Source organism: Sorex fumeus, unplaced genomic scaffold, assembly GCF_029834395.1.
Source record: "Sorex fumeus unplaced genomic scaffold, SorFum_2.1 ptg000043l, whole genome shotgun sequence".
NCBI lineage: Eukaryota > Metazoa > Chordata > Mammalia > Eulipotyphla > Soricidae > Sorex > Sorex fumeus.
This window is the reverse complement of record NW_026606100.1, coordinates 13,072,959-13,095,647: the sequence shown is the minus strand read 5'-3', so window position 1 is coordinate 13,095,647 and position 22,689 is coordinate 13,072,959. Positions and strand designations below refer to the sequence as shown.

The following is a 22,689-nucleotide window of genomic DNA, read 5'->3' as shown; positions in this document are numbered from 1 at the left end:
ACTACTGGAATGGGAAGGAATGGGAGTCAAGATAGATGGTCGGCAACTACACCACCTCCGTTTTGCTAATGACATTGTTTATAACACCAAACATCAGCCAAGCGGCACAAATGCTGGCCGACTTTGACCGTGAGTGTGGAAACGTAGGACTACAGCTGAATCTTACATTGACAATGTTTATGAGAAACAGCCTCGTTCCTGACACCCCATTCGCTCTCAACAGAACAACCATCTCCGAATGCAACAGCTATGTGTACCTAGGTCGAGAAGTCAACATGACAAATGACCTGGCACCCGAGCTGCACAGGAGGAAGAGAGTGGCTTGGAACGCCTTCAAGAACGTCGAAGAAATAGCTAAGAGGATGAAGAACCTCCGGCTCCAGGCACATCTCTTTGATTCCACTGTTCTTCCTGCATTAAGATATGCCTCAGAGACCTGGGCCCTACGCAAACTGGATGAGAATGCTATTCGGGTCTCCCAAAGAGGAATTGAAAGAGCTATGCTTGGAATATCACGTTTTACTTAAATGAGAGAAAGAATCTGGAGTTCTGACCTCCATCGTCGATCAAGAATCAGGCATGCTGTCTCATTTGCCAAGGTGTCAAAAATCAGATGGGCTGGTCACGTAATGAGATTTAAAGATGACTGATGGACTAGAGCTGTTACCGACTGGATCCCACGGGATGTCAAAAGACCGCGTGGCTGCCCACCTACCAGATGGTCCGACTTCTTCATCAAGATCATGAACGATCGGTTTGAGGCTCTTCATGTTCCCAGAACGAAAAGATGCCATTGGGCTACTCTGGCACGCGACAGGGACGAAAAGAGACGTTACTGGCGCCCACCTGAGCAAATCAACGACTAACGGGAAGTTAGGTTAAGTGATTAAGTGAAATGTAGAGATAGTACTGTGAGTAAGGTCTTTGCACTGGCTGATTCAGGTTCAATCCCATGCACTCATATTTTCCTTGGAACGACTCCATTGACAGCCCTGAACACAGACCCAAGAGTAAACCCCAAGTACCTCTAGGTTTAGAATCAAAGCAACAACAAACATTTTTTTTAAAAAAGGTTAAAATCACAACCTCAATTTTAGTGACTAAGCCTTTAGTATTCAACTTTCTTGACATATTGCAACATTAAATTTAAAGGTTGCAATCATAATGCCTGAAAAAGTAATGTAACATTTATATAAGTTTCATACAGTGAAAATCAAAGCAGAAATAAAAACAGGGACATATATCTTAATCAGTATAAAAAAGGGCTATGCTTTTAGATGTCAAAAACAAATAATACTAAAGAAGCAAACTGAAAATTGTTGTGAGATTTATGACAAAATGTTGATTTGTATGCTATGTACATATGCCCTGGAAATAAGATTTTAAGATGCCAAAATTAAAACAAAATAAAGAATGCATAGGTGAAGTAGCTTATAAGAAAAGACACAAATAGATGTAGCAAAGAAATTATTCCAAGAACTAATGCAAATTTAAACCTTAAACTTCTTTAGCAATTTTGTAGACATATATCATCCTCAGTATGAAGTGTGTGTTGCTATGAATACACATATTCTAAGGAGAAAATAAATTACTATAAGTTTTTTTGATTGCCATCTAGTAATTTACACGCAAAGAAACTTAACATATTCTATTTTCTTGATCCAAAGATTCCATACCTCTGAGTATGATTTTAAAATACAGCAGTGGGGAACTTGAGAGATACTACATATAATAAGACACTTCCCTTTCATGCAGTGGACTTGGGTCCTATCCCCGGCACCCCAAATGATCTGAGTCCACCAAGAGTAACCCCTGATTATAACGCAGGGAATTAGATTTGAAGACATCTACATGTGGCTCAAAGAAAAGAAAACAAACCCAATTAAAAAAAGCACTTCAGGAGATATATTTGGTCAAAAGTATAAAAGCAATCTATAGGTTAAACTATAAAAGTGATACATAACATCCTTTGAGACCAAGTTATTGCAATTTATGCTTTTGAAACTAATTTATTGACTTAGAACAATAGTCATGAAATAAAATCTATATAAGATTATAAGTGGAAAGTATGAAAACGTTACATGGAAAATGCACAAATAGATGTACAAAGAATTAGTACTAAGCAAAATGTTTCAAAATATTAAATGTAATATTAGATTATAAAATTATGCATATTTTTCTTACATTTATCTATACTTACAAGTAATTACAAGACATTTTTATAGAAAACAATCATCAATGTGTTTCTATACCTACAGTTTTCCAGATACATAAAAGATTATATAAAAATTAGTTGACAGTTATTTTAGTCATTTTCCTCAAAGAATCCTTAGTTCATCTATTAAATCTATATCTATAGTGTTTACATATGCTCTTTTCTGGCCTCTGTGAGATAAAGGTAAGGTAAAGGTAAAGGCCCTCCCGTTGTTCGTCGAGTTGCTCGAGCGGCCCCAGTAACGTCTCCATTTTGAGACTTGTTGTTACTGTGTTTGACATATCAAATACGTCATGGGTAGCTTGCCAGGCCCTGCCATGCAGGTGAGATACTCTCAGTAGCTTGCCGGGCTCTCCGAGAGGAGCGGAGGAATCGAACTCGGGTCGGCCATGTTGGTTGCATGCAAGGCAAACGCCCTACCACTGTGCTATCGCTCCAGCCCTGTTAGATATAATTAATATATAATTTATATTTACTGACTTCAACTTTGATACAAGGAATAAAATTCACTTTATTAAAGTCACATGTTTGAATAGTTTGATTATTAACACTTTGAATAATTCACTGAGTATTTGAGTTTTTTGTCAGAACTCTTCATTACTATTCATAACTTGATGTCTTAATAATAAATGTGAGTTAAATTACATGTCCTAACAGATCCTTCCTCCACGACTGTGAGCTTCTTCATATAAGGCCCCCCAAATCCTATCAAGGGCTAAAGAGATAAAAGAGTGTGTAAGGAATTTGCCTCCACGCAGCTACCCCAGCTTCTTTCTCTGTGCCACATATGGTCCTGTGAGTCCCTCTAGGAGTTAGCCCTGAGCACGGAGCCAGAAGGAAATCCTGATCATAGCAGGGTGTGGCCCCTGAACAAGTAAGCATACAAAAAACCATTGATTGAAAATTTTGCTTTCCTACTACATTCATATAACTCATAAGAATACCCATAAGTCAGGGAGTATTTGAAAAATTTATATAATAAAATGTAGGGAATGGTTTGATAAATCAGATAAAAACTATAGACTTATAGATAAACACTTTATCTATAAGATATCTTTATAGATAAAGACTCTGAGTATCAAGTAAATATTTCCACCTAATTTTAATGGAATAAAATTCATTTAATCAATTTTAGGGCTGGACCAATAGCACAGTGGTAGGGCATTTGCCTTGCACGCAGCCAACATGGCCGACCCGAGTTCGATTCCTCCGCTCCTCTCGAAGAGCCCGGCAAGCTACCGAGAATATCTTGCCCGCACGGCAGAGCCTGGCATGCTCCCCGTGACGTATTTGATATGCCAAACACAGTAACAACAAAGTCTCCGATGGAGACGTTACTGGGCCCGCTCGAGCAAATCGACGAACAATGGGAGGGCCTTTACCTTTACCTTTTTAATCAATTTTATTTAAATGAATAAATTTATTTAGTAGACTATATTGAAATTATATTTAGATAAATTAATAAATAATCAACTTTGCAGATATACCACTTGAAACATTGAAAAATTAAGAGTTAGGGTAGCATCCATTTATTGCCTCTGTCATTCAATCAGGGCAGAAGAGACAGTGCAGCAGATAAGGCAGATACCTTGAAGGCAGCTGATCCAAGATCAATACTTGACATCCCATGTGGTCCTCCAAGTTTGTCAGGATCGATCCCCTAGTGCAGAACCAGGAGTCACTCCTGAACACTGCCAGGTGTGTGGCCCCCCAAACAAAAACAACAACAACAAAACAAAACAAAACAAAACAAAACCTCAAACATTTGAACCACCCTATTTAAAATCTTGGAAATCCTGGAGTGCAGTGTCTCATACTCTACAGCATTGATGTACCAGGAGTAGCACACCACATTGGATGGGGTGTAAAGTAGAAGTCAGCTGACTTGGTCAAAAAAGTGTATTAGCACGCAAGGCTCAATCTGTGACAACTTGTTAGTAAATCTCTTGTACAAAGGCTTAATGCCTCCAGAGAGAGATACAAGAATTCTTACACACTTTCCTCCAAGGAAATTCTTCTGAATCACTTTTAGTAGAGCGATAGCACAGCGGGTAGGGCGTTTGCCTTACAAGCGGCCAACATGGCCGACTCGAGTTCGATTCCTCCGCCCCTCTCGGAGAGCCCGGCAAGCTACCAAGAGTATTCGATATGCCAGACACAGTAACAACAGTAACACTACAAGCAATGCAAAATAAATTATTTCGGGCCTGTTTTGGGGGTAGGTTTGGGCCGTTGTGGAAAAATTCAAACTAAAGGTAGTGGGAAGGTGTAATGGTGTTGGGGTTAGTGTTGTAATACTAAATATACCAAATTATTGTGAACAACTTTATAAAAATAAAATTAAATTTAAAAAACATTTGATCAATTATTTACAAATTTCTATTTGACACAGTAATAATGTCAATGTCAATGTTTTCCCCATAAGTTGATATTTATTTCTTGTGTTAAAATATGTTCTCCTATTGATACGAACACCTGTGCTTGCTTGTCACATGTATACTCAGAAGGGGCATAAAATGATGGGAAACTCCATGCAAATTATTTTACATCATTGACTTGAATTTAGAAAATTCTTTCTGTTTTCCTTATCCATATTCTATATCTCACTAACCCTGAGATTTTTTTCCAGAATCAAATTATTGAAAAAGCCTGTTTAGATTTATATGCTTTGTACCTGTCATTTCTATTGTTTTGGTTTTCTTTGGAGTAAGGAAAACTGAGTGAAAGAGTTTGAGAATGAAAATCTCTGAGGAGCTCACAAAGTCCCTACGTATCTGGAGATTTTCAACAAATTTCTTATTTACTAATGAATTCAAGTCATTACAAAGATAATTATCTCCTGACTCAGCATGCACAGAATTGGACTCATTGTTCATATAATAGAAACACTTATGCGAGTTTATCAAGACAAAAAGTATTAATAAACAAATGTCCTGAAGATTCTGTTCATCTTCAAAATAAAGCAACTTCTGCCTATTTAGTTTCATACTTTCTTCTGCCTTCTGTTCCGTGTGATTCATACCATGACAAAGGCATTTTTTAGTTTTGAATCTTTATTTATATTTTTAATTGAATCACAATGATATGCAGTTTCCAACTTGTCAATGATTGGGTTTTAGTCATATAGTGTTCCAACACTGGTCCCTTCACCAGTGTACATTTCCCACCACCTGTGTCTCCAGTTTCCCTCCCACCTCCTGACCTTTCTGTCTCTCTTTAGCCTCTTTACTCTTTTGGCATTATGATTTATAACACAGATACTGTATCACAGATACTGAAAGCTACATCCCTTTACATAATTTCCACACTCAATTCCTGTCCAAAAACACACACATACACAAAAACACTTGTGGCAAACTTTCAATCATTGACTGACTTTATTGGTCATGACATACTACAAAATAACCTCGAAAAAGGTCTGTTTTAATTTTGCATGATGGGAATGAAGAACTTGAAAAATAAGAATCTGAGTTAAGAATGACTTAGTAAAGAGCAATAACAGGAATAAATGTTAAAGAAATAGAATGTCAAAAAGTACTGAAAGAAATGCTTCCATTCTATATATCACTTTTGCATGATGATCTGTGAAATCTTTACCATTAGTTAGATGGAAAATGATTTTTGGTGGCAATGCTGGATTTTGCACTAGTTTGAATGCAACACATTTGAGACTGCATTTTCTGAAACAAGTTGACTACAGTTATATTCACAGAAAAAATAAGACCATGGAATAAGGATGGAAAATACTCCCAAATAAAATTGAAAAGTCAAGAATTTATTCAGTGATAAATTTTTTAATATCAGGGAAATATTATTGAAGTATTTTAAATTAACAAAAACATATTCAAGTACAAAATTATAAATGTAATTATATTGCATTATAAAGTAGCACTGTCCTCCTATTGTTCATCAATTTGCTGGAGCAGGCCCAGTAATGTCTCTATTGTGAGACTTGTTCTTACTGCGTTTGGCATATCGAATACATCATGGGGAGCTTGCCAGGCTTTGCTGTGCAGGCGAGATATTCTCGGTAGCTTGACAGGCTCTCTGAGAGGGGTGGAGGAATTGAACCTTGTCGGCCGTGTCGGCCATGTGCAAGGCAAATGCCCTACCTGCTGTGCTATCGCTCCAGCCCATTATAAAGTAAAAGTTACATTTAACCAGATCTCTAAAATTTTAACCTATGATCGAATAGAATGATGTTGACTGTCACAAAGTTTGCCCCAAAACATTTTGCTATCTCTACAATTTTTTTAAAAATTAAATTTGTGACAGTGTTCACATGATTGGTATAAATTATTGCTTCCTTCATGGGTCTTGACTATACAAGTATTTCACATCTGTACTTTTAACATTCCAATCAAATAATAAAAATTATTGTAACAGTTATGACTTATTTGAATTAGGTGTTGTATATTTTGTATCAAATAATTTTAAGAAATGGGCATGAATGTTTCACATGTATTTCTTCCTCACAACAAGAAAAACCTAAATTAATCAAGTGGACTCATATGCTGTTGTGATATCTTAATATCATATTTTTTAATTGAAGAAAATACTTAGAAATATCTGACTTTATTTTCAACGATGATATTTTGACTTTATAAAAGAAAACTAATCAAAGAAAAACATGGTTATTTAGACTCTTTATGAATGATAGAACTGTACATGACTGGACTTGCTCAATTTGAGGAAATTAAAATTTACCTCTTAATTTTAATTACCCATTGTTTTCATTCAGAAGAAAACAAAAAATTCAATGGAAAACATTATTTTACATAGTTCAAGAGGATAGGTATCTCACGCTAACTCATCTGAAGCATGGATTCCTAGAGGAATTATATGGGATTCTACAATTTTAGGCTGATCTTGCAACTGGGGAGTCTGAACAATATGAGAACATTTATCTGAACCTAATCAGGTCTAGAAATGAATTACCGTTATAAACGTGAGGGAATTTAACTGTTCATATCCCAGTAAAATGCAAATCTGCTGTCCTCTGCACTTTCAGTGAAGCATGAACAAATGTTAGAGACATGATCTTCCTGAGACAAAGGACATTTTAAGAAAGCTGTTTGGATTCAGCGCAAGGTATCAGATAACATTTTAGTATTTGACCTTTTTGCGTGTTTACTCAAATGATACTTGATTAAGAAGTAAGTAAAGACCCTCCCGTTGATCATCGATTTGCTCGAGCGGGCCCAGTAACATCTCCATTGGAGACTTTGTTGTTACTGTGTCTGGCATATCGAATATGTCACGGGGAGCTTGCCAGGCTCTGCCGTGCGGGCGAGATACTCTCGGTAGCTTGCCGGGCTCTCCGAGAGGGGCGGAGGAATCGAACTCGGGTCGGCCATGTTGGCTGCGTGCAAGGCAAATGCCCTACCGCTGTGCTATCGTTCCAGTTATACTGAAATTTTTTCAAGTGTTAGGCTGCAGGTTAGGAACACAAATAATTTTCTGCCCAGAAGCCAATAATGCTTTAAATAAGATGTAATCATACAGTTACACTATGATGTAGGAACATGTTGATACCTTCTTTCAGAATGCTCAAGTATATTTGAATTATTGGTGAATTTCCAGTTTTTTAGCATATTCTTTCTCAACATTCTCAACAGGAAAAAAAATCCCAGAGGCTAAAGTGAATGAGAGAAGATAGCAAAGAGTAAGGAGTTACAATTATTGTTAGAAGACAATCTGTTCTTCATGAGAAATATGTCTCTGAATTTCTTATTATTTTTTTTTGTTTTGTAATTGTTCTAATAGCAGCATTGAGTGCTCGATGACATTTTAAAATTTTGGGTACTATAATGTCAATTTAAAAATAGTTAATTTTTTCAGATAAATAGTCCAGAAAAGTAAAAATTGACCAAAATATGTTTAAAGGCACACTCTTTGTTGCGCCAGAGTGATAGCATAGTGGGCAGGCCATTTGCCTTGCATGCAGCTGACCTGGGTTCGTTTCCTCTCCCCGTCTCTCAGAGCCCAGCAAGCTACTGAGAGTATTTTGCCTGTGTGACAAATCCTGGCAAGGTACCCGTGACGTATTCGATATGCCAAAAAACAGTAACAACAAGTCTCAATGAATAGAATCAATGAATAATGGGAAGACACACAGTGATATTGTGCATACTATTTGTTAAGCACTGTAAATTTTGTATATTTTCTACAAACCTCTAGCTTTCTCTAAGGAATTACTTGTATATTTCCCTCCTTATATGTATACCCACTCTTATGCACAGTCCCATCTAATATGAGATTCTGATGGAAAAACTTGAAAAAAAAGTGTGCCTCATTTATATTATTTCTTCTGAAAAAAATATATACTATTTTGAGTTCATTGCCATTTATCTTTTTGAACAAGTATATAAGTATTTAATAGTATTATCCTAAACTAAACACAGGGGCTTTAATCACTTTTTCTTTAATATTATGTATGACTACTTTTATATGTTTTCAAGGTTCAAAAAGCATTAGATAGACGCCAAGAGATAGTATCTTTGCAGGAGACTGACCTGGGTTCGATCCTTGGCCTTACATATGGTTCTCTGAGCCCCACCAGGACTGATCCCTGAGCACAGAGCTAAGAGTAAGCCCTTTAGATCACAAGATCTGGCCAACCCCCTCCCCCAAATAGAAAAATTACAAACTGATTTTATATATAACCTTGGAAATAACTACTGGGAACTTATAGTCAATATGAATCTAGATTTCCTGATAGGCTTAATAGCAGATGATATCTCAAGAGAAATTATAATTAAAATATGAAAAATAGTTAGCAAATATATGTAGTTACTGAATAACTTTAAATAATATCTTTCATCTCACATACTCTTACATCTACAACCACTTTTCTGAAATATTTTGATTTGATTTCCTTTTTCAATGTGCCAACATAATTAACATAAGCACACTTGTTCTCTTAATTTCTTCATTCTCACTATGTGATGTTTATTCTCAGCCTACTATGAAGGATGAAGAATTCAATTAGCACTTCTCACTCCTTCTTTTTTTCACAGTGTTATTATTAGTCTTTTCTTGTTTGAATAAGTTAAAATAATAAGATTAAAATGCAACTGCTGAAATAAAGCCAAAATAAAAGGCAAAAAAGAAAATTGCGGCTGCTATTCCAACAACTTTAGATAGTATTGAGAAAGTATTTTAGATTGTATGACTATGTCCTAAAATCAAAATTTCTTACAGAACAGCAGCTATACAGAAATAAGCACAATAATGATAATCAGCACTGGTGCCCTCAGAGATTGTTATCTGTTCATATTCAGCACTCTACGGAAAGGTGCCCAGTTTCATTTCTTTTAAAATTCCAAGAGGCTAGCGAGATCCTACAGTGGATAGGCACTGGCCTTGCACAAGGTGGGCCCGGGCTTGATCCCTGGCAACTCTTTTCTATCCCCATTACCCCACACGGTCCCCAAAGTCTGCCAGGAGAGATCTCTGCAGAGCCAGCAGTGAGATTGTTTGGGCCCTCTTGATATATTTACCAATCTCGGGAAGCAGGATGTCATTGCTTTCTTGAGGTCTGAGTACAACCATGCTTTTGAAAAAACTACAAAGGAAGTAATTAATTTAAACAGGACTAAAAACGTTTAGCTTCAAGCTGAGTAAGAATCTGAGTTGTTTGGGAAATACAAGAAGGAACAAATCTTTTGTCTTTACATTTAAAGATTTTGCTTTTTTGCTTTGAAGAACTTCTGATTTTTTAAGTTTATTTATTTTCTTTATTTCCTAAACATTTTAATGTTTTATTGATTGAGAGTCTGTAGATTTTTCTACTGCTAATAAAAGTTTCTCCTGCACATTATCTCGACACCACACCCTTCCCCAGTTTAGCCCAGGACTCCAGCACCACTCCTTCTCAACCCCAACCCCTTCCAAATCACCGTGTGTGGGGGTCAGTTTTCCTATTATATTACCTCTGGATCTTTGTTGCTACCTTGCTGTATTTTTTTTTTTTTGGCTTTTTGGGTCACACCCAGTGATGCTCAGGGTTTACTCCTGGCTCTGTACTCAGGAATATCTCCTGGCTGTGCTTGGCGGTGCTTGGGGGACCATATGGGACACCAGGGATCGAACCCAGATCGACCGCGTGCAAGGCAAACGCCCTACCCACTGTGCTATCGCTCCGGTCCCTGCTTGCTGTATATCTTAAAGACCCACATATAAGAGAGAAGATTCTGTCTCTTTCCTTCTGAGTGACTTCACTCAGCATAACATCTAGTTCTGTCCAGGTTGCTGTATATTGCATGCTTTTGCTCTTTCTTACAGTTGCATAGTTTTCCATTGTGTATATGTACCAGGCATCCGTAGTTGGATGTTTGGGTTGTTTTATTTTTCATTTTAGAAAGAACTATGTTATTATATTGAAAGTAAACACTACGGTGTGTGTACATTTGCAGAGGAACTGAGAGTAGTAGAGGAAGTGATAGAAAAAATGAAAACCAGGCTGAAACAGTTGGGAGATAAGAATGAGATTACATTGTATTGTGTGAAATAAATAATAGTCTTATAGACTTAATGAAAAAATTTGATTTCAATTAGATATTTCCAGAATTCTAAAGTTGTACTTGAAGAAACAAATTGAATATTAGTAAGTAGTTTCTACCAATAGCTCTTTTTTTCTGATAATTGTCACTGTCCTCCCATTGTTCATCAATTTGCTCAAGTGGGAACCAGTAATGTCTCCATTGTGAGACTTGTTGTTACTGTTTGGGGCATGTTGAATATGCCACAGGGAGCTTGCCAGGCTCTGTCATGAGGGCAAGATACTCTTGGTAGCTTGCCAAGCTCTCTGAGAGGGGCGGAGGACTCAAACCCAGGTCGACTGCATGCAAGGCAAATGCCCTACCTGCTGTGCTATCGCTCCAGCGATAATTATTGTTAGAACTTAGAGAACTTAGATTATTGAGTTATTAGATGATTTACTCAACAGATTTCTTAAAATGTGTGTGGTCTCCAAATTACTAGCCAACTATCATCTTTATTGTGAAAAATTCAATAGGTTAATTACCTATGAATAATATAATTTTAAAATAATACAACAATAAAAATTATGTATTAAATATAACCTCAGTATGCCATCACAATATATTTTATTGAGATTTGTAGGAGAAATTTGGGAACACTCCTGCCCGCTTTCTCTTCTCCTTGTAGTGTGCCAAAAATAAATTGATATCAGAGACATTAGTAAAAATAAATTAAATTTATTTCAACACACAAAGAGCTTCACAAATTATAAGTGATTAAAAGATAGTTTATATAGTTGTTAGAAAACAAGCAACAAAACGATGAACAGACGGGATAAAGAGTTTCTTAGAGTTTTGTTTGAAAAGTTAATTTAGAAAGCTTATCAGAACTCATTAATAGAGTATTTAGTCCTTCTCACTTACAAATCTGGTGCTTCTACATCTCTATGCAGGGAAAGTATCTTTCACAAGGAGATTGATATCTTGCTTTCAAAGGAAACAGGAGAGGGCCAGTGAAAATTTAGAAGAAAGGGATTTTTAGTGCATCATTTATTTGTTGACTGCTTTTGCAACTCAAAATAATTAATACGCTTCTTTGACACAACCTGGGGCACTATGATATGCTCCTAACATCTGTGAAGTAAATTATTTATTTCAGTGTTCTGTGCTTGGAGAAAAAGATAAAATAAAAGAACTTTGAATTAAGTTGTTAGAATATGAAGTTGTCAGATATTGGTGCTGATTTTATTTGTTATAATTATTATTTAAAATTTTGGACTGAGATTTGCATAGACTTTGACATTTAGCAAATTATGCTCTAATGATATTCAAGGAGCTGTTTTGTAGAAACAGTGCAAATAATACCTTCTTAGATGGTCATTCTACAAATCAATATATTTAAATTTCTGAAAAGTCTCGTATAAATCAGTATCTTAGAATAAAGGAAGAAGCCCTTTGGGTCACTCAGTGATGCAGAATGAAGACTTATATTAACATTTTGAAATCTGTTTATATGGCTTTTCATGTGATCTATTAAATACCTTATTTGTTTTTCAGCATAAAAATAATGAAAAAAGATTTGTGGCAAGCAAATAACCACTCAGCACTTGTTTTTGTAAATAAAGTATTATTGTAACATAAAAATGTCCACTTGTTGTTTTTGAGTTTCAATGAAAAAAAATTACAAGTTCTGATAAAAATAGCCTATCTGGCAATACCTGAACATAGTATCAGATATCTCTCAAATAAATTGCATTCAAATCTTTGTAGCAGAATAAATATCATTGGAAATCAAGTTGGTAAACAATGACTTACAAAAATATATTTTACCTTTCAATAGCATCTTCTTCCAAAATTTATAAGTTAAATGTCCATACCTCTATGTGTGATTAACTTTAATTACGTGAAATTTTAAACAATGGAGCTTTCATGGCACTAGAACTTCAGTGATGGAAGTGATGAGTTTAATTTTTTTATTATTATTTTGTTATTGCATCACCGTGAGATACAGTTACAAAACTTTCATGTAGGAGTTTCAGTCATACAATAATCTAACACCCACCCCTCCACCAGTGCACATTCTCCACCACCAATGTCTGCAGTATTACGCTTCCCCTTTTCAACCCTCCCCCTGCCTCTAAGGCAGACAATTTCCTTCATTCTCTCTCTCTCTCTCTCTCTCTCTCCTTTTGGGATTTATGGTTTGCATTACAGATACTGAAAGGCTATCATGTTTGGTCCTATATGTACTTTCAGCACACATTTCCCATCCCAAACGATTCCTCCAACCATTAATTGTCATAGAGATCTCTTCTCTATTCCAGCTACCTTCTCCCCCATGTCATGAGACAGACTTCCAACTATGGAGCAGTATTCCTGGCCCTTGTGTCTACTGTCCTTGGGTGTCAGTCTCATATGATGTTATTTTATATTCCACAAGTGAGTGCAGTCATTCTGTCTGTGTCTCTCTCTTTCTGACTCATTTCACTTAGCATGATACTCTCCATGACCATCCACTTAGAAGCAAATTTTATAACTTCGTCTCTCCTAACAGCTGCATAGTATTATTCCACTGGGTAGATGTACCAAAGTTTCTTTAACCAGTTGTCTGTTCTTGGGCACTTGGGTTGCTTCCAGATTCCGGCTATTGTGAACACTGATGCAATGAGCATACAGGTGCAGATGTCATTTCTACTGTGCTTTTTTGAACCATACGGATATATTCCCAGAAGTGCTATTGCTGATGAATTTAATTTATCCTTCTCTAGAGGACTGTGAAGCTAAACCTGTGAAATTCTATAATGGGTAAACCAATGACATCTAAACTGAATTCCATTTAGAACTTTTCTTTAAGTTTAACTATGTAAAATATTCAACGATGATGTAGGAAAAAAATAAGTATATTTTTCAAATAGTCTCTAAAGTCAAGATCAATAATTTACAATTGATCGCCTAACATTGCTTTTGATTAAATTTATAAATGTCTAAAGTTTATTGACACCTTTCTTCATCTTCTTTTTGGAGAAAATGCTGATATAAACTTTAGCAGATGTAATTAACATGTCTTTATTTTGAGTTTGAAGACATCTTGCAGCTTTAGATACAAAAATCTAAGGTAAAAAATTACAAATGGTGAGTTCCCCCTAGAATGGAGTCTAACAGTTCATTTTATAATAGCACTGCACTGCCTCCCGTTGTTCATCGATTTGCTCAATCGGGCCCAGTAACGTCTCCATTGTGAGACTTGTTGTTACTGTGTTTGGCTTATCGAATACTCCACGGGAGCTTGCCAGGCGCCCCCTTTGTTCCTTCTCCCGGCGCCTCCGGGCAAGAGTCCCCGAACTCCCATCGCAGTGCTCCCCAGGACGCAGCAGAGACAGCGGGGTCAGGCCAGCTCTGAGCTGCCGCCTGAATGGCAGTTGCGAACAAGGGGCGGGTTTCTGCCCTCCCCTTCCGCCTCCCGTCGGACCCCAGGACACAGGGCCGGGTGAGAAGGCCACCCTGGCGCCAGCCGTTTTATAACTGAGTTTCAATTCGCTAAAGTTTTCGGAGAGCCCGGCAAGCTACCGAGAGTATTCGATATGCCAGACACAGTAACAACAAAGTCTCCAATGGAGACGTTACTGGGCCCACTCGAGCAAATCGACGATCAACGGGAGGGAAAAAAAAAAAAGTTTTCAGTGATGAAGTTGAACTGAATTATCTGAATTTTTCCAGGAAGAACTCAACCCCATCATCGTGACGCCACCCATCCAAGCAGTTGATCAAGACCGGAACATTCAGCCACCGTCAGATAGGCCAGGCATCCTCTATTCCATCCTTGTTGGTTTGTATCCGGTACCATTTTACACTATCAGTCACAACTTTAGAATTATGACGAAGATAATTAAATGAAATATCTTTAATAGTGATCATTTACTCTTGAATATATTTATTGCAGTGCATAAATTTAAGTCTACTAGAATTAATTTCACTGAAATATATTGAAAGACAAATAGGTAATCTTCATTTCAAACAGAGAAATAAGTTAAAAATAAATATATTATCAACCCTATTGGTAATATTCATTGCCTTATAATGAATTCTATAAAAAAAAAATTAGAGTAAAAAACAAATCATTGAAACCTACTCAGCTTCCTCTAGAACTGATTTGAAGCAACACATAGTTTTGGAAATTGATGTGCCTGAGTTCAATAAGGGCCATTTTCAAGTCTTGTAGGACAAAGAAAAGAACCATCTCTACTCCAAGACACACAACACTCTACACATTTGGTTACATTTACTTTGAAAAATATAAAATAGCTATTTTAATACCTTATAGATATGGTACCGCTAGCTGCCCCAAGAGCAAACATGATGATGATTTGTTTATATTACACTTTTCAAATAGATTTGTGAAGAAAACTGATACTGATTTTCATGTTTATACACCCAAAAGAGGTATATGAGTCAGATCATACATCTCTTAATGAAACTGTCACTTTTGAAATATATTTGAAAAATTCTTTATGAAACTAAAAATCATCAGCAGCCACTCTCAATATTAATCCTGTGTGAACACAAACTTAACAGCACATTTAGAAAGAATTGTCATCCTATTTTTAAAAAATAATACGATATCACAATTTTAGAAACTGTGTTTATAATAAAAATTCATGTAATTCTATTTTAAGCTTTTGATGTCTAGAACTATAGACATGGCACAACCAGTTAAAAAGTTTAGGTTGTAGAAAAATTTCTTACAAACATGAGCATAACTCTACAGGTGTTTTGACCTAGATTACAGGAAATGGATTCTGTACAGTGACTGAAGAATTGACAATATGTCAACCATTGTATTAAATGCTTTAGAGACAAAATGTGAGACACATATTGTAGAACCAGGGAAGATGGTGTCCATGTCTAAAATATGTCAAAAAAACTTAAAAACATAGTTTTAAAATTATATTTTCTTCAGTTACAATGTAGATATTTTTTCTGTTTTCTTTGCATATATTTTATTAGATGCAGCAATATTGATGCTGATACAAATAAGGAGTAGCACTGTCCACTGTAACACTGTCCTCCCATTGTTCATCAATTTGCTCAAGCGGGCACCAGTAACATCTCACAACAAATTGTGAGACTTGTTGTTACTGTTTTCGGCATATCGAATACCTCACAGGGAGCTTGTCAGACTTTGCCATGAGGGCTAAATACTCTCGGTAGCTTTCCGGACTCTCTGAGAGGGGTGGAGGAATCGAATTCAGATCGGCTGCATGCAAGGCAAATGACAAATAAAGAATATTGCAATTTTTAAAAATAAATGAATACTGATCTTTTCATAATTAATTTTGGAGATTCACCGCCTAAGAATTTAAAGAATTCTGGGAATCTACTGCAACAATCTATAATATCATTAGGAAAATAAAATTATTAGTTAAAAATAATTACATACAAGAACTCTTGCAGTGTGATGATAATTAGAAAAAGATACAGTCAGGAAATTTTATTTAAATACTGGATCTTTTATCTTTTTGCTATTAGTTAGAGCTTAGATAATATACTTTTTTCTTTGAGAGATATTTACTGTTAATATAATGCATAACACACTTTAAAATCAAAACATCATTGTGTAAGTATAATATTTATTTTCACAAGAACAAACATACTCCAGTTTCAAAATAACACCTCAAAACTTTTTCAGATTATTTTGTTACCATTATATCTCACTGTCTTGAAAAATTTCTTTTACATATACATTGAGTTTTTTTTTCATATTTCAATGTGCATGCGTAGACTCTTAATAACCCTATGGTGCATGACAAAACCTCGAGTGCCAGGAATTTTATGTATTAAATGTGACTTGACAACTTCCATTTTCTTTTATTTTACAGGATTTTAACTAGTCCTAAATTCTGAAAGTTTTGCTTAGCTAGCTGAGTTTTACTTAAGTTTTAGTTTAAGTTTTATTCAAGTTAGAGTTAAGGAAACAAAGACAGTATGTAGAAATCATACCGTACCGTTTCACTTTGAAGATGTTGGCCAGAGAATGAGAGAAAAAAAATATAGTCTTTTATATTAAAAAAATCAAACCATAGTGAAATGCAAAGTTACAGATACAAAGTTGTTTTTGATTGGGGTTAGTCATGCGATGTTCAAACACCCGTCCTTTCACAACTGTACCTTTTCCTGACTCATGTCCCTAGTTTCTATCCCTCCCCCGACTCCACCTGCCTGTTTAGCAGACACCTTTCTTTCTCTCTCTGTGTCTCTTTGTCTCTGTCTCTCTGTCTCCATAACATAGTCACATGTTACCAAGAAAATCATCCTTTTGGCCTTTATACGTGAAGCAAGTTTTCTCAAACTTGAAAGCAGTATTACACTCATAATAATATATTTTTCGGCAACCTAGATTTAAATGTAAATGGTCTTATTGTTCTTTTAAATTTGGGCCAGTCGTTTAATTTTGAAAAGCCCCCAAATCCTCCTCTCCAAAATGGAAGTGATCTCCATGTTTCTGCTTTGTTTGGTTTTGGGGTAAACCTGCAGTACTCGGGATCACTCTCGTCTCTGTGATCAGGAATGACTCTTGGTGTTTGGGGGATCATATGTCATTCCTGGGACCTAACAACAGTCAGCTGTGTGCAAGGCAAACAGCTCTCCATTGTCTTATTTCTCTGGCCAGGGTTTATTGATTTGGCTTCAAAACTAGAAATGTGCCATTTTATTCTTGCAGTTATTGTTTAGCCAAATATTTGTACTTTATAAATCTATTATTTTAGATTTGCATTTTCTTCACTCTTGGAAAAAGAATATAGAAGTATACAAGAGGATACAATTGAACAAAATGTCTTCAGGATGGATTATATTCTTATATTTAAAAATTTCCTGCATTTATTAATATCCTTTTAGACTTTCAAAACAATATCAAACCTATATTTGTATTTGATTTGATCTATACAATTAGTGGAATACTTAGCCTAAGAAAAATATTTGCATAGCTGGAAGACACTATGTTAATTTTAATTGCCACACATCTTGGTATTTGGTACAAATTACTTGTTGTTTATTATAGTATGTTGAAAAACCATGCAAGCTATAATTAAGATTTATGCACCATTAAGATAAGGTTTTATAATTCAGAATTTGATCTCATTATATTTAATGTCTCTTTTCATCAATAAAGTTTTAAATTAATTAAAGATCTCTCTTAATAAAAGGTATTTGGAAAATCATCCAAACAAAAAATTTTTTCATCTTCACTTTTCTAAGCTAATTAATTATATACCCCATTTGCATCTGTTTTCCCTAGACTGTATAATTCTGAACCTTAATTTACTAATGAAAATGTAATTTTGTTTCTCAGTTAATGAAGGAAAATAGATATAGCAGATAAACATATTTGTTATTGCTCTCTACTATGTGCTAAAATCTTAATATCTTTCAGGGACTCCTGAAGATTACCCACGATTTTTCCATATGCATCCGAGGACCGCAGAACTCACTCTTCTGGAGCCAGTAAACAGAGACTTTTATCAGAAATTTGATTTGGTTATTAAGGTAACTTAGACTCATTTATTGATTCCATGTATAAATAGACTGTTGAAAAAACTTGTAGAGAGTAATATAGGCATTTTGATATTATGAAAATTTATTTGGACAGCAAGTAGTTCACAATTTATTTAAAAAGCTTGGTGATTTCAATACAATATCTTGTATTTTATTTTTAAATAATTTTAAGAGGACTTAAATATAATTGAGAAGTATATAATTTTGTGTACGTCTCAATATTTTTAAAGGAACTAATTTGTACTAAGGTTGTAATCAATGAACATATTTTTATAATATACATGGATTTATGGGATCAAAACAATCATACAGCAAGTATGGCATTTGCCTTGCATGCTGCCGACACAGTTTTGATCACCAGTAGCCTACATGATCCCATGTACCCTGCCAGGAGAGCACAGAACCAAGAGTAAGCTCTGAGTATAGCCAAGTGTGACCCCAAATCCAACAACTTAAGGAGCAATGGCATTTTAAAATGTTACAATTTATGGATTTATATTTTATATTAAGTATATATTGTTTTCAAATGTTGATGAATGTTCTACCATAATTTAAAGTATATTTGTCCAGACTATTAAATTTTTATGGTAGAATATTCATCAACATTTGAAAACAATATATATTTAATAGTTTTTTATACTGACATGAGAATATAGATTAGAGAAAATTAAGCTATATCCATATGGAATAATAATTTTGGTTTAAGAATATATCCAGTATTATTATAAATGAATTTGAAAGGTAGTATGAAAGTCTGTGAATTTATTCTGATAGTCTCCATTGAGCAGGTAATGCTTAAGTGAAGAGTAAAGCAAGAAAGGAGATTTATGTGTTGGAATTTGGTCTGGTAGTACATTATAAGTCAAAGAAAAGATATAAGAAAATCTAGTGTAAGTCTAATATGCATTGAATGAATTTAATATCTATTCATATGAGATATTATTAATGAAGACCCATGGGAGTAAAATATCGCATGTTACAGGAAGAAAAAAGGTAAGGAAGCTCACTTGACATGGAACTTGTACAGAATATTTTATGGGCATTTTACACTTAATTGTAGTCACACCTTAGTTGTATGTTCATTGGTATAAGTGTAGAAACTACTAATCAGATAGGGTTAGTGAGAAAGAGTTATACTCTTCATGAGCAACAGAAATTAAACTCATATTTAGGTTTTTATAAACTAAATTTATATCCATTTTAGTAAACTAAATGTAATTAGAAGTAGTTGTTACAAAGTTTAATTATTTGATATCTCAAACAGCAAGTGAGGCTATGCAATATTCATGTAACAAGTATATATTTTGTTTTATATGTATATAATAAACTATCTTTAAGCTGTCCTTTGTCCTTGTAACATATAACTGCTAACAGGAAGCTATGCAAAAATGCTAACAAAATATAGCTTAGAAACATTAATCTGTGGACTCAGGGAAGATTATCGCAAAGGTTATCTGAGCTAAATTATGCTATAGCAGAAGGCTTTGGTTAATGAGTAAAAGTGGAAATATGTTTGAACAGAAGGAAAGGCAGAAGTTAAAGCTTGGAGGCCTGGGGTAGCAAGCTTCAAGCAGTTAACAGGGAAATGAGGTGTAGAGCCAGACCATGGAGAGAGCCTTATGTCCTCTTACGATTCTTTAGATTTCATTCAGCAGGGGCTTGGGGGGTCATTCAACAAATAAACACTCCTGAAACAGGAGTCACTTTTGTCATCTACAGGATACTCTTGCACTGCCCTTTATTTTAATTATCAGGGATCTAAATAAAAATCCAAAAAGCGTTTCCATTGTCTACTGTCAATGTACCTGAAGCGTTGTGACACTATTCTCGAAAGAGTTAAGAAATTTCAGAAAGCAATGTTTGAAAATGGTTTCTCTCATTAGAAACAAGTGATTTTCCTGTATTATAAAAGTCAACTGTCATGGTGTTCTCAGCACAGAATAACTTAATTTCGCAATTAAGGAAACTAAACGCCGGTTAGAACAGGACACATCCTTTTTTTATGTTTAACTAACACTATATTATTAATGAAAAAATTTTACAGACAGATAAGATTTACTTAGTTTTTCTGCATAGTTAAGATAGTAAGCAAAGTGATCAATCTGTAATAATAATAATGTCAGCTACTTGAATAATAGTGTTGTGGCTTCGTATAGAAATATTTTGAAATGCTACCATCTGACTGGTTTCCTCTGTATTGTCTTTTAACTTCTCTCTTTATTCTAAAAAATATTTTACTTTTAATTAACCTCATTTATATTGGACATGACTGCTATTTCTATTTTGAAATGTTCGAGTATAAAAAAGACATTTTCTGGACTTGGAAAAATATGCTTTAAAAATATACACTTTTAACAGCTGGTGAGTGTCAGGAATCTGAGATATATCATCTGAATTTTATCTATTTCTGCCATTGAATAATTCATTATGCTGACAAGTCAAAATGTAAAGGTGAAACTAGGGAGATAAAATGTTCACCAACTATGGCATATTAAAGATTGAAATAAGTAATTGAAAAAGGAAATGGTGTTCCACTTCAAAACACTACTCTAAATTTTCAAATAATTGTGACCATTTACATATTTATCAGAATGATTTTTTTCAGGGTAGGGGCAGTGCTTGGTAAATGGTGTGTATGTAAATGATGTGTATGTAAATGATGTGTATGTACTGCTGGTTCTTTATCTAGTGTAGCTCATTATTGAACCCAGGCCAGCTACATTTTAGGCAAGTGCATTACGCAGTATAGTTTCTCTACAAAACTTATTCAAGAATAAGTACTTGAAACAAGAATCATATGCTGAGACTAGCAGGATATTTCAGTGGTCAGGAGTGCACACTTGATATGTATTGGGACCTGAGTTTTAACACTCTTGCCACATGGCCCTTAGCATTGCTAAATTGGCCTTGGTGGTCTCTGGCTCTGTGGAATGGACTGGCTCTATAGTTGAGGGTGCTTGCATTGAACTCTGTGACTCACTTGGTAGAATGAGTGACTCCAGTAATTACAGGGAGTGATCCTAGGATCAATGAAAACTTCTTGGAGACTCCATCCAAAGCATATGTTTTATTTTTTTAATGAAAAATATTTACGTACCATAGTTTACAATCCTCTGCCGCTCTCAGGGAGCCCGGTAAGCTACGGAGAGTATCTCACCCACACGGAAAAGCCTGGCAAGCTACCCATGACATATTCAATATGCCAAACACAGTGACAAGTCTCATGATGGAGACGTTACTTGTTCCCCTAGAGCAAATCGATGAACAATGGAAGGACAGTGCTACAGTGCTACAGTGCTATAGTTCATAATATCTTGGTTTATATGGTAGGTTTCATGCAGAATATTTTCCGACACCACACCCTCTACCAGAGTACCTATTTCCTTCCACCATTATCCCAGAATCTCCTGCGAACCCCCAGTAACCCTATTATAGATAAGTTCTCAATTTTTGTTGCCTTTAGATATTCATTATGCCCCTCCATTGGTTCTTTGTATCACAGTTATGAGAGATCACTTTGACTCTATCCCTCTCCAACTGACTCTCTTCACTCAGCAACTTGCTCTCCTTTATCAATCCATGTAGCAAAAAATTGTAAGATTTTACTTTTGCTTAAAAGTGAAGTAGTGGCTTAGAGGCCAGCTGGGCATTCTAGGGGAAAGGGCAGCTCGGATAGGGAGCACCAAATAAAGGGTGTTTGGAGGATCCTCCCAGGAGGGGAGATGCATGTTGAAAGTAGACTATGGACTGAACATGTTTGCCACTCAATGCCTCTTTTGCAGACCACAACACCCAAAAGTAGAGAGAGAACAAAAGGGAATGCCCTGCCACAGAGGCAGGGTGGTATGGGGGGGATGGGGATGGGAGGGATACTGGGATCCATGGTGGTGGAAAATGGGCACTGGTGGAGGGATGGGTATTTGATTATTGTACAATCGAAACCCAAGCACAAAAATTTGTAAGTCTACAACTGTAGCTCATGGTGTTTCACTAATAAATATTAATTAAAAAAAGGAAAAAAAAGAAAATAGGAAACATGACAATCATCTAATCACTATGTCATTAGCATATAATGTTTAAATTTAAATATATTATCCCTATTTTAAATATGTGAATAAAATATAAACAGGAAATAAAAAAAGTGAAGTAGTATTCCACTGTGTATATGTACATAGTTTCTTTATCTAGTCATCTGTTCTTGGGCACTTGGGTTGTTTCCTAATTTAGGCTGACCCTAAAGAGTTCACTATGTGCCTATTGTCTTTATACCATTATTCATTACACCCTTTTAATTATAAAAAGTGTTCAAGTGATCACTGTCATCCCATTGTTCGTCAATTTACTTGAGAGGGCAAGAGGCCAGTAACGTCTCTATTCCTCCCAGCCCTGAGATTTTTGAGATTTTTAGCAACCTCTTCTTACTCATCTTTCCCCAATGAT

General features: G+C 35.4%; 1 protein-coding gene across 1 annotated transcript in view; it reads left to right on the top strand.

Moving 5' to 3' along the window:
• Positions 1–22,689, top strand: part of PCDH15 (protocadherin related 15) — a 743,595-nt gene that overhangs the window by 390,663 nt on the left and 330,243 nt on the right. The window contains exons 9-10 of the mRNA XM_056120664.1: positions 14,416–14,524; positions 18,128–18,240. Coding sequence (XP_055976639.1) covers positions 14,416–14,524; positions 18,128–18,240 — 222 coding nt within the window. The remainder of the gene's footprint in view (positions 1–14,415; positions 14,525–18,127; positions 18,241–22,689) is intronic.